A 12,970-nucleotide genomic window follows, 5' to 3' on the forward strand; every position below is an offset into this window, starting at 1 on the left:
TTGAGTAAAAAGGGGCTCAGGGGCAGCGCCCAGGCCCCAGAAAAACAAAACATGTCACCCTGCTCAAAACCCGGCAGTGGACGCGGCAGCCCTGGCTCTGCACCTCTGCTTTGTACTGACCCAAATACTGAAAGACAGAGTGCGTGCCCCAGGCAGCCAGCCCCAGAGGGAGGGGCTTCAGGGGAGATGAACCCCCCACACACACACCTACACACACAGCCTCTCACTGATCCCCCCCATGAAAGGGAAAGTCACTGGAGAGGGAGCTAATCTACTGGAAGCCCTGGAAACAATGTTGCAAAGACTCCTAAGAGTCAACCATTGTTCCCTGTATCCTTCTTATTTCCTCCTGGCTGTCCAAACCCTCCAACACCTCTCCCCTGACCCCCACCCCGCAGTTGTTACTCTGCAGCCTTCAAGGTTACAAGAGGAGAGGGAGGGGGAGAGGGAGAGAGGAGGGGAGGGGAGGGAGAGGGGGGAGGAGGAGGGGGAGGGGGAGAGAGGGAGGAGAGAGGGAGAGAGAGAGGAAAAGAGGGAGGGAGACACCGAGAGAGAAAGGGGGAGAGGGAGAGAGGGAAAGAGAGGGAGAGAGAGAGGAAGGGAGACACCTAGAGAGAAAGGGGGGAGAGAGAGAGAGGGAGAGAGAGGGAGAGAGAGAAAGGGGGAGAGAGAGACAGGGAGAGAGAGAGAGGGAGAGAGAGAGAAAGGGGGGAGAGAGACAGGGAGAGAGATAGAGACAGAGGAGAGAGAGAGAGAGAATTCTAAACACCAGCACAGCAGCTGCTGCTCCTCCAGCTTCTGACCAAGCTGCCCCAAATCCAGATTCCTTCCCTGGCCTGGAAAATGGGTCCAAAGTGACCTTCACCGGAGACCCCCGCCGTCACCCACTGGGTGCCCCGCAGCTACAATGCAAATGCAGCAGACGGACAAAGGCCCGGGCCCTGCCCCCTCTCCCCCTCCCCCTGCCCTGCCCGGACCCCAGACCTGTGCACAGGCGTGCGGATGAAAGTCAGGGTGCCTCCTGCCCCCTGCGGGGCACACACCCCATGATGCCCAACTCATGAGCCAGTTGTGGCAAGACCCATGCCACGGTGAGGGGAGGAGGGGGGCGGCGAGAGGGCCCCCCATGTGCTCTGGGGTGTGGCTTGGGGGTTCAGAGGTCAGAGGAGGCTCCTGGGAGGAGGGGCCTGGACCTCATCTCATTTCCTGAAGAAAGGCCCGGCCAGGTGGCAGGAGGACCGGGAGGGAGCACCAAGAACTCGGGGCCTTGGCAATTTCTAGTCAGAGGCGGAGACGGCTCCTCCTCACCCGCAGCCCAGCTCCGCCCCGCAACGTGGCTCCCCGATGCCGTCCCTGCGCCCTCATTTCCCTCGGGGGACAAACGGCTGAGGAAGGCAACATTATCTAATCAAAGGCACACAGGCGAAGCACAGGGACCCCATCACCCCCACTACAGAGCAAGCCCCGGGACCCCGGAATTCCACAACGGTGGCAGAATGGAGCCAGACAAGGAACCAAACTGGCAGCTCTGGCCCTCTGTACAGCTAAAAAGAAACTGATCATTTTGAAAAACAGAGCCATTAACAGACTTACTTAGCCACGGCAAGAACCAGGATTTGAACCCGGCCCCCGCTCCCGGGCCCTTCACTGTGCGCCAGCCACGCACGGCTTGAGTCCCAAGGGCAAAGTCAAGGATAGAAACAGTTTGCACAACGCCCCTCAGAACAACAACCAGGCTGAGGCCCCGGGGCCCCGGCTCCGGCTCATCTCAGGGACCAAGCACTGCCCACTCAGTACCTGCTGGAGCAACTCCGATGCCAGCACCAGCTCAGAGGTTCCTCCGCCAGCGGGAGTGAACCCCCAAACTCAGCGCACAGCCCAGGCTGCCGGAGTCAGAAGCCACAGCCCCGGACAAAACGACCACGCGTTCTCTCTAGCATGTTCTGCCCTCTCCTTTAAAACTAAATACACGGAAGAGTGTGGGGCTCTCTTTCATGCCGTGCCGCGTCCTCCGTGGACACTCTTGCCAAATGATGCGCAGCAGAAACGCAAGCCGGGACGAGATCCCGTAAGAGGTTAAAATCACGTTCACATCCCAAGTCCTTGCTTTGAAACAAACTTGGGAGCTGCAGGAAACAAGCCCACGCAGGACACGGGAGATTTCCTTTTTCTCTTCAGTGGAGTCTGCACCTCTGGGGCAGGACAAGCCTTCCAGAAGCCGGGGAACAACGCGGTACACCTGAACCCCAGGCCCCAGGGCTGTGGCTGCTCGTTTGGCCTCTACCAGGAAGCCAAGAAACACCCGCCGCTGGGAGGGCAAATTGGTTCCACTTTTTTTTTTTTAAAGCAACCTGAGGGCATCTTACAAAATGAAAGACATTGGCATGCTTTGACCCAGAAAATGACTAAGTGTGCCCTGGGGTTTGGGGTGCAGTCCACACGTAAAAAACGGAGCAAACGCGTTAAGGTGAACTTGGGCCTGGTGTAACAACCACGCCTGTAATACCAGCACTTGGGGGAGGCGGAGGCAGGAAGAGCAAAAGCTGAAGGGCTGAGACCTTAGCACGCGGGAGGAGAGGGACAGGAGGGTCCGAGCTTGAGACCAACACGGGGTACAGAGTGACAGCCCGCCTTCAAAACTGACTTCAAAACTAAGTAGTAGAAAAATAAAAATAAAAAAAAGAAAGAAATGCTCACGACCCGTGGGGGGTGAGGAACGTTTCTGAACAATTTGATCTGAAAGATCCGTTCAGATGACGAATGAATGCGCTGTAATAGAATTGCATTTTTCATAAAGGCTGGGGGGGGAGGGGGATGAGGACGCTCCCCGTGTGTTGAATGGGGTGTGTGTGTGTGTGTGTGTGTGTGTGTGTGTGTGTGTGTGTGTTACTGTTTCCTAAACTACGAAGTGTTTCCAAAAGTTTTCTCATCAGTAATTCCCCACCGGCTGCTCCCATTGGGCACAGAGCGATCGTTCCCGGGGGGTCCCCCTGCGGGGTGGGGGACAGGGGGAGGAGCGCCCGTTCCCGGGGTCCCCCTGCGGGGTGGGGGGGGAGGGCGGAGCGCCCGTTCCCGGGGTCCCCTTGAGTGGCAGGGGGGTACGGATCGCCCGTTCCCCGCCGGGGCAGTTTCAGCCCCGCGAAGTGCGCACACTTGTGCGCCTGACGGGCTGCGCGCGGCCGGCGCAGGCCCGGAGCCCCCCGAGCCCCCGGAGCCCCCCGAAGCCCCCCGAGACCCCGGAGCCCCCCGAGACCCCCGGAGCCCCCCGAGCCCCGCGAAGCCCCCGAAGCCCCCGAGCCCCCCGAAGCCCCCGAAGCCCCCGAGCCCCCCCGAGCCCCCGAGCCCCCGAGCCCGGTCCCCGGGACCCCGGCGCAGAACTGAAACCACGGCGGGGCGCCCGCGGGCTGGCGCGGAGGACGGGACCTGCGCGCGCGTGGGGGCCGCGTGGGGCGGGGGGCGCGAGTCCCACCGGGCTCCGGGGCTGCGGGCTGCGGGGGTTCGGGGCGACACCGGGCTCAAGGGGGCTGCTCCCCGCGAACGCCGCCCTCGCCGGCCGCGCCACCTGTGCCCGGCCCCGCTCGGGGGAGGGGAGGGGAGGGGAGGGGAGGGGGGGTCCGGGGCCCCGGAGACCCCCGCGCCGGGTCCCCGGCCGGGGCCGCGCACGGACGCGCGCGCAGACGTTGGGGTCCGGCCGGCGCGGGGTCCCGGGGCCGTCGGGGGTCCGCGGGGGGGGGGGGGGGGGGCCGCGAGCGCCGGGCCGGCGGCCGGGGAGGGGACGCGCGCCCACGCGGGGCCCCGAGGCCGGGCTCCCCCACTCCGCGGTGCCCGTCCGGGCCCGGCCGCCCGCTGCCCGCACCGGCGGGGCGGCGCCGCCCGGGGGAGGAAGTGGCCGGCGGCGGGGCGGACCGCGCCGTCCCCACCCCGGCGCCGGGCACCGCTGGCCGGGAGCCCCGACGGCGCGCGCCCGCCCGCCCCAGCCTGGGCGCGGGCCCCGGGCGCACCCGCTCCCGCCGCCCCCGCCGCTCACCTGGTGGAGCCGCCCGCCCCCGCCCGCCGCCCCGGGCTCCGCGTCCCGGCTCGCGCTCCCCGCCGCGGCCGCCTCCACCGCGGGCCCCGCCGCTTCTGCCCCGGCCCGGCCGCGCCACGTGACGCCCGGGCCGTCCCCGCCCCGCGCCCGCCCGCACCCCGGGGCCGCCCCGCCCGGAGCCCCGCCTCCGCCTCCGCGCGCCCGGCAAGAAACTGAGGCAGCCCCGGGGCGCCGGGCCAGACGGGGAGGGGGGCGTGGGGCGCCCACTGCACCCCCGCCCCCCACGCCGGCGCGGCCCCCGCCTCCTGGGGCCCCCCACGCCGCGCCCGTCCACGCCGCGCCGGCCCCGACGGGGGAGCGCAGCCCCGGCCCGCCCGGCTCCCGCCTTCGTCCTCCGGTCGGGGGGCCGGGGGGGGGGGGCCGGGGCCGGGGCCGGGGGGGGGGGCCGGGGCCGGGCCCGGGGCTCGAGGTCGGGGGGGCCGGGGGGCCGGGGCCGGGCCCGGGGCTCGAGGTCGGGGGGCCGGGGGGGGGGGGCCGGGGGCCGGGCGGGCCTGGGGCTCGAGGTCGGGGGTCCGGGGGGGGGGTCCGGGGCCGGGCCCGCGCCTCGCGGGCTTCCCGCCTGGCCGGGTCGTGAACCGCAGCCCCAGGTCTCAGCCCCCGAGGAGCTGGGGTGACCGCGCGCCCCGGAGCCGCGCCTCCCTGAGCCTCTCCCAACCCCGCTTTCCTGGAGCCCCGAGCCCCGTGGGGGGGGGGGGGGAACCGGCCCAGGAGGGGGCGGGCGGGGGTGGCGGGTGCCCCGCGCCCCCGACCCACCTGCTCGCCGCGCCCACGGGCCAAAGCCACTCACCTCCTCTCCCCAGGGAGGCCGCCACCCGGTCCCGGGGGACCCCGCCCAGCTTCCCCTGGCTGCCAACCCTGCCCAGACCCCCCCCCCCCCACACACACACCCTTCGAGCTTGGCTTCCGGTCCCCGCATTGTTCGGAGGAGCCCAGGGTCCCCCGGGAGAGGCCACGGCCCAGCTACCGCCCGCAGGGCTCCGAGAGAGGAAGTGCCACCCCAGCCCGCCCGCGGCCAGGACTTCCGGGGGGCAGGGGACCCCCTGCTGCTTCAGCTGAGGCCCCACTGGGGGGCACCTCTGTGGTCCGTGGGTCTTCCTTGAGCTTTTCCAACCTGGGATGCTCGTGGGGTCGTTGATTCACTCCACGAGCACTGGCCCGCGAGGAGCCTGGCCGGGAGCCGGGACACTCGTGGGGCCCCCCTGGGGGCGCATGTCTGTCATCCTGACCACTCAGGAGGATCTGAGGATCGGGGTTTCAAAGCCAGCCTGGCCGCCAGGTCTGGGAGACTCTTATCTCCTCCAGGGAACCACCAAAAAAAGGCACAGGTGGAGCTGTGGTTGAGCGCCAGCCTTGAGCAAAAGAGCTCAGGCAGCTCTGGATTCAAGCTGCAAGGGCTGGCGCCAAAACAGACGAATGAATAAATCAATCCAGACCAAAGCCGGGCCCTCCCGGCCCAGGCTCCGCCGTGATCGTGGGTCACAGGCCCCTTCCAGATGGGTCTGCTGGTCAGAGCCGGCCCGCCAAGCTGGTGGAGGGAGATGGGCAGGGACTCGCACCTGGGACTCACCGCCGCCCGCCGGGGGAGGGGACATTTGGGCGACCCCCGCTGGAGGAGGAGCAGCCGGCCTCCTGAAGGCCCTGTGGGCGGCATCCTGGGAGCTGAAGGTCACAGCTGGAGCCACTGTAAACAGCCCCGTGTTGACACACCAGCACCTGGGTGAGGCCAGGCCTGGTTGACAAACTAGACAACAGACTTAGAAAACCAAGTACAAAGAAGGCCCTAGCAAGTCAGCAGACACCTCTGAGTGCCTCGTGGTACACACGCACGCGCGCACACACACAGGCACGAGTCCTCATTTCTCCCTCTCACGCTAGCCGACTCCATTCTGGTCCCATGGGGACCGGCCTCGTGCCATCTCCCTCGTCCAGAGCGCCCTGCACCCAGGGACTGTGGCTGAGCCCTCGCCCAGGGCCTGAAGGAGCCCCCGGTGGCCGCTGTGATGTCGCCGAACGGGCCCGTGGGTGTCGTGGGAGGCTGGGACAAGACCACCCCCATCACCCCAGCTACACAAGAGCCATAAATGGGAGGATCGCGGTCCACGCCGGCCTGGGCCTGCACCTGAGACACACGACACGAAAAGAATCGAAGCAGCTTGGCACGGGTGCCTCACTCCTGCGGTCCGCGCTACTGAGGAGGCTGAGATTCGAGGATCGCAGTTGAAAGCCAGCCGGGGAGGGAAAGCCCCTGAGACTTGTATCTCTAATTAACCTCCAAAAAGCCAGAAGTGGAGCTGTGACTCAAGTGGCAGAGCACTAGCCTTGAACACAGGGACAGTAACAAGGCCCCAAGTTCAAGCCCCAGGACTGGCACCAAAAACATTTAAAAGAATGGACTGGTGGGGTGGGGTAGCTCAGTTGTACGTAACTCGCATGCTCAAGACTGTGGGTTCCATCCCCAGAACATTAAAGAAGAAAAACCTGGGAGGAAATGTCAAACAATGGCTTTTCTATTCTCAATTAAGTTTATGTTTTCAGCTTTTAAAAAATCGGTGTGGCCTCGGATACACGAGGCCCTAGGTTCAATTCCCCAGCACCACATATACAGAAAACGGCCAGAAGCGGCGCTGTGGCTCAAGTGGCAGAGTGCTAGCCTTGAGCGGGAAGAAGCCAGGGACAGTGCTCAGGCCCTGAGTCCAAGGCCCAGGACTGGCCAAAAAAAAGAAAAAAAAAAAAAATCGGTGTGTATGTGTTTGCTTTTTCTATGGTCTGACAGGAATTTGTAGCTCAGCAAATGACCATTGAAAAGATAGGTGAACAGATAATGAAAAGATAGATGATGAAAAGATTGGTGGATGGATGAAGGATGGATGGAGAGATGGATAGACAGTTGGATGGGTGATTGGATGGATGGATGTTGGATCATTGAGTAGATGAAGGTGGATGGTGGATGGATGGAGGGTGGAGAATGAATGGATGGATGGATGGTTGATGGATGGATGGATGGACAGACATTGGCTCGTTGGATAGATGAAAGATGGATGGATAGATGGGTGGATGGGTGGATGGTTGAAGGATGGAGAATGGATGGATGGATGTTGGATCGTTGGGTAGATGAAGGATGGATGGGTGGGTGGGTGGGGTGGATGGTGGATGAAGGATGGAAGAATGGATAGATGGTTTCAGGTATGTGTTGTAGATGTTGGGTGGATAGACAGAGGATGAAGGATGAATGGATAGATGGATGGATGGATGGATAGACGGATGGATGGATGGATGGATGGGTAGGTGGATGAAGGATGGGTGGATGGAGGATGGAGAATGGATAGATGGTTTCAGGTATGTATGTAGATGTTGGGTGGTGTGGACAGAAGGATGAATGGATAGTTGGATGGATGGATGGATGGATGGATGGATGGATGGGTAGGTGGATGAAGGATGGACGGAGGAAGATGGAAGGACGGATGACTTCAGGTTGAGTAGGTAGACAGAAGCTGGCTGGCGGGAAGGAAGGGTGCTGGGGGAATGGGTGGGTAGGTGACGGAGGGGAAGACGAGCAGGTGAGCACATGGACGGAGCTTTCAGCGCGGCTTCCTCCCAGAGCTCTTGTCCCTTCCATTCCCCTCAAAGTAAAGGAAACACAGCTGCTCCAGCTGGTTCTCCGCTCCCGCCTCTCCACACAGCCCCCCCCCCCCCCCCCGCCCAGGACACGCACCTCATTTCCTCTTCTCTCCCCAGGCCTTGGCAGCACAGGGGAACCGCGTGGCCAGGCACGGCTGCAGGCTCAGCGCGCTCAAGGCTGGCCCGGGGTGGGAAGGGCGGAGGGCAGGAGCCCCGCCACGCAGGCCACCTCCCTGGTCTCCATGGCCGCGGGCCCACCCGGCCCGCAGTCCCGATTGACCGGGATCAAGGCTTGGGTGGGTCCCAGTGGAGGTGAGCTCACACTTAGCCTGGGGCCAGAGGGTCATGCCTGACCTTCTGATGGCCCCTGAGCTCCCGAGAAGAGCGAGTCCCCAGCTGTCCCACGTGTGTGTGCGCGCGTGTGCGTGCGTGTGTGTACACGCGCGTGCCTGCCAGTCCTGGGGCTTGAGCTCAGGGCAGGGCACTATCCCTTAGCTTTTTCCACTGAAGGCTGGTGCTTTGCCACTTGAGCCACGGCTCCACGTCTGGCTTTTTGATGATTACACGGAGGAAAGAGTCTCACGGACTTGTCCTGCCCAGGATGGCTTCGAACCTCTATCCTCCGATCTCAGCCTACTAAGTAGCCGGGATTCCTGGCCCCGTCTTTCAATCCATCCGGCTGAGACCCCAGCCAGGCCTGTCTGGCAGATCAGGAAAGGTTCAGAGAGGTGAAGCCGCTTCCCCGGGGACACGCAGGAATTGCGCCCTCGCTTTGGGCTGGTCCCTCGGTGACGGGCTCTGTGGAAGACACTACTTCAACCTAGACGTGAACAATCCCCACCCCCCAACTCCGAGGGTGACCCCCCCCGTGGTGGTGGAGGGGACACAGAGGTACTCAAAGGTGATTCCAGAATAATACTCTTTTTCTATGTAATAATCTCTAAAAAGTAATAGTAACTGGGCCGGACCTCGAGTTCCTTGCGTGCCGGCCCCCAGTCACCCTGGAGACCCCCTCGGTGGTCGCCTGTCCTGCACGGCGGGGGAGGGGCGGCCCTGGGTCCCACCACCGAGAAGTGGGCAGGGCCAGATTTGAACCCACGGTGCATATCTCCCTATTCCGTATCGCCCACAGAGGGGGGCACGCCCGACTCCAACCCCAGGACCTGCGCCGACCCTCAGAAAACTTCCTGAGGGATCGCCCGCCATCCTGAGGGCCCCTCGTCTGGGGGTTCACCCACAAGAACACCCTGCTGTCCCGGGGTGTCCGGGGCCGTTCAGGGGAGCGTGACTGAGCTGACCATCATGGTGAGCCACACTGCTCACAGGGCAAGACCTGGCAACCCAGGGGGGCCGTCGACAAAGTGGGGGACACTCAGAACAGGGGGAGGCTCCACCGTGGAATAGTATACAGCCATCAAGAGGAAGGCAGTGCTGCTGCTGCTGCTGCATGAAGTCCAAGGACATCCTGCCGAGGGCAGCGGGCCGGCCGCTGGGACAGACGCAGGGTGGGACGCCCGCACGGGGCGGAGAGGCCCCGGCAGCTCGGGGCTCACCTGTGACCGCAGCCGAAACCACCTTCCCGGAGCAGAGCCCTGGCTGTTTGTTGCCAAACACACCTGTGTGCGCCGGAGGCTGCTGTGGGGGGCGAAAAGAAGCGGCGCTCCAGCCCCCGAAGCGGCAGGCACCGCGCTAATTGGGTAGACGGAAGAGCGTTCCTTTGGGGCGGCGGGGGGGGGGGGGGGGAGGGTTAAACTGAGGCTCTGGGAGGCTACACCGCCACTTTATCCAAGTTGGAGAGAGAAACAAATCCACCGACAACCGGCTCGCCGTCACACGAGGGAGGATCCCACACGGAGACTCCGCGGCCACCGCTGGGGCCCGGGGGCCTCCGCTCCCGCCGCCCGCCCCTCAGGCTGCACGGAATCATCACCCCCACCGTGCACCACTCAGTCATTTTTCTGGGCCCGGCAACATGCGAACTACATTTCCTAGAATGCAGAGCGGTCAGAATCCCATACCTACGCCCACTTCTGCTCCAGGAGGCTTCTGGGAGTTGTAGTCTCTGTGCTGGGTAAGTGGAAACAGCACGGACTCAGGCCGACGTCGAGAAGAGGCCCACGCAGAGCCGGAGCCGCTGGGCGGCCTGCGTTCCACCTTCCTCTGGCCTTCAGGGCGCCGCCCGGAGCTCACTTCAGGCTTAGTCTGGGTTGACTGTTAGGTGATGGGAGGGGAATGGGGGGGCTGAGGTGTGTCCTTCACTTGGTGACACCCCTTGCCCTAGCGGCACAGCCAGGGCTCTTCCTCCCCCAGCGGGGTGGGCGGCCGCTTCCCACGGAGCCCACGTGGCCCTGCTGCGGGCCGGCCGGCCATCAGAGCTAGCTGCTGGCCCTCGCCGAGAGCAGGCTTCCTCTGCTGCCCAGACACTCTGTTAAAACCCCAGACACGGGGCTGGGGATATGGCCTAGTGGCAAGAGCGCTTGCCTCGTATACATGAGGCCCTGGGTTCGATTCCCCAGCACCACATCTACAGAAAATGGCCAGAGGTGGCGCTGTTGGCTCAAGTGGTAGAGTGGTAGCCTTGAGCAAGAAGAAGCCCAGGGACAGTGCTCAGGCCCTGAGTCCAAGGCCCAGGACTGGCCAAAGGGAAAAAAAAAAAAGTAAAACCACCAGACACGCCGACACAGCCCCCCCCCCACTCATGTCCCCCCAAGGTCAGAGCCATGGGCGTACAGGGAAGATGCAAAACCACGTGGGTCTAGCTTCTAGATGCTCCCTGACCGTCTCCAGAACACCAAGTGTGAGTTTACCACCCGCAGTGCACCCGCAGTAGGAGTCTGGAGGTCGGCACGGGAGTGGTGTGCGCACACGGCTGGGTTGCCCGCTGTGAGTGGCCGTGTCATTCTGATGTTGAATACTTGGAGTACAGTCTCGACTCAGTCACTTGTTTGAAAATAACTGAGCAAGTTGCAAGAGGAAGGAAATGGTCAGGGCGCTCCAAAACCCCCCAAAACAGCCGTTCCCCTGTGGCCACAGGCCTCTTAGGGCAACCACTGCCCTCCCATTGGTCAGCACTAGGTCACGTTCCAATTTTGTCCAATCAGAAGGAGGAGGAGAAGGCGGGTCCAGACTGTCTTAAAGCAATCAAGATCCAGTGTCAGGGCTGGTGTGCGCTCTGCGGGGGGGGGGGGGGGGGAGAGGGGGGGGGAAGGAGCCCTTCCACAGCCCCAGCCACCAAACCCTCCCCTGCTCCATCAGCTCCCCTGAGACCTGGGCGCAAAGGCGGGAGCCGTTGCGGGCGTTCATCCACCGCGGGGTGTGGTGAATGGTCTACTCACTCCTCGCTGAACGCCGAGGAACGACGAGGGATGGACTCCAGGGTGCGGCATTCTTCTAGAATCCGTACGAAGCGGAGCACACGGGCCGCACGCCCGTCATCCAGCAGAAGGAGGCCAGCCCAGGCTACACGGCCGGTCCTTGTCTCAAAAACAAAGCAAAAATCCCCAAATCAAAGCATGTGTGCACTCGCCACGAGATGTATTCATTTCAGAAGCCCAGCGTTTCTCTCCCTTCCCTTCCCCATCTTCTTGCCGGCTGCCATAAGAGACAGACCTTACCAAGGGGCAGGGCCCTGGGCTGGAGAGGGGGTGGGGGGGTGGGGGAGTGGGGGAGGGCAGCTGGACCTCAGGTGATCTAGCCCTCGTGTGAAGCCTGCCTTCAGTGCCCCCTATCTGGAAAATGCTGAGCCCAGACCACAAACCCTGGCCTCCAGGCAGATTTGCCTCCGCCACAGCCTCGGGTCGGCTGTGTGACTCTGGGTCAGTCAACTACTTTCATCTCTGGGCCTGTTTGTTCCTCTTGCGAATGGCCAAGTTGAGGCTGCGGGCTCTGGGCTCTCTCTGGGGAACAGCGAGGGGTGAGCCCAGAGTCTCAGCCCCTAGGCAGGCGTGGACCGTTGGGCCCCGGCAGGGGCTGGGGTGCTGGAAAACCTGGAGATCTCTCTCAGCCCCATGCAAGACATGCCGGCTCAGCCCCCCAAGGCGCCCAACACGGCCTCCGGTGTTGGGGTACACCCTGGAGGGGACCCCTCCCCCTCCTGGCCTCAACTGTGGGGGGGGGTCCCTGGCTCTCCACAGGGGCCATGCTGTCCCCCAGTAGGGGCCCCAGATTCAGCAAACGAAAACGCAACCGTTGGGACATACCGATGCTACGCAGATGAGGTGTTTGAGTGACAGCTCCTCCTGAACTGGGCAGCCTGCACTTGACGCTGGGACATCTGCCTATCTCAAATGGCGGTGCCCCTGGCCTCCAGCAGGTCAGTGACCCAGCCCCAGAGTGTCCTGGGGCCTCCCTGGGCCAATACACAGTGCAGCAATGTCAGGAAAGGTCAGGGGAAACTAAGGCACAGGTACCATGCCTCCTTGAGGGTCACACCGTCTGTGAACAACACGTTTGTTCTAAATTCAGAGCCCTGTAATTTATCCGGGTAAGATGGGGGATGGGTGGAGCCTTTCAGGGTCCCCCAGACACCCCGAGGTTGGCTATTCTGGTCCCTTTGAGGACCTAGCTGCAGGAGAGCCCTGTGATGATGTCATTGCCAGGCTGCGCCACCAGGGGGCAGCGGAGACCAGGAAACGATTTTGGCAGCCAGGTCCTCAGCCCCTGGGAGGAGCCTCGTGTCCAGGGCAGAGTGGACTCCAGGGAGCCGTGTTTGTTGCTGGCTAATTGGAGATGGAGTCTCCCAGACTAACCTGCCTGGGATGACCTTGACCTGTGACCCCCGCCATCCCCGGCGCCAGGCACGGTGTCCAGCTGGGAGGCTGTGATGGAGACGCCGTCAGCCCTGTGTGCCATCTTCAGTCGTGCCATCTGTGGCCGTTCTGCCCTGAAATGGTGACACATCTGCCTTCTGGAAAGCAGATGGCGTCCAGAAAGCCGAGCAAGAGCGAGCTGCTTGCGCCACGCGGGAAGTGCTTCCGACGCAGCGGGAACGGAAACACGGCCGTTCACGGCTAAACGTTTAAGATCATTCCACCCATCGAGAACACCAACGTGAGGGTGTAAGGCATCACAAGAAACGTACCCGCTGCCCTGTTACGTATCTGTACCCCCTCTGCGCAACACCTTGTCAATTAAATTTAATAAACGCCAGTGCCCCCATCTCTCCTGAGACCACTTAAAGTAAGCCCCGCCAGGGCTGCTGCCCCGCGGGTGTCCGCGTGGACTTGACGCGCAGGCCCGTGGACAGCCCCTGCGCTGAGGTCCGTG

General features: G+C 63.3%; 1 protein-coding gene across 1 annotated transcript in view; it reads right to left on the reverse strand.

The window, feature by feature from the left end:
• Positions 1-11,091, reverse strand: part of Plcg2 (phospholipase C gamma 2) — a 52,402-nt gene extending 41,311 nt beyond the window's left edge. The window contains 4 exon segments of the mRNA XM_048354726.1: positions 3,162-3,488; positions 9,259-9,340; positions 9,728-9,916; positions 11,041-11,091. Of these exon segments, the coding sequence (XP_048210683.1) occupies positions 3,162-3,488; positions 9,259-9,340; positions 9,728-9,916; positions 11,041-11,091 (649 nt within the window).
• Positions 11,092-12,970: the final 1,879 nt, after the last annotated feature.

The sequence above is a fragment of the Perognathus longimembris genome, chromosome 10, assembly GCF_023159225.1.
Source record: "Perognathus longimembris pacificus isolate PPM17 chromosome 10, ASM2315922v1, whole genome shotgun sequence".
Lineage (NCBI taxonomy): Eukaryota > Metazoa > Chordata > Mammalia > Rodentia > Heteromyidae > Perognathus > Perognathus longimembris.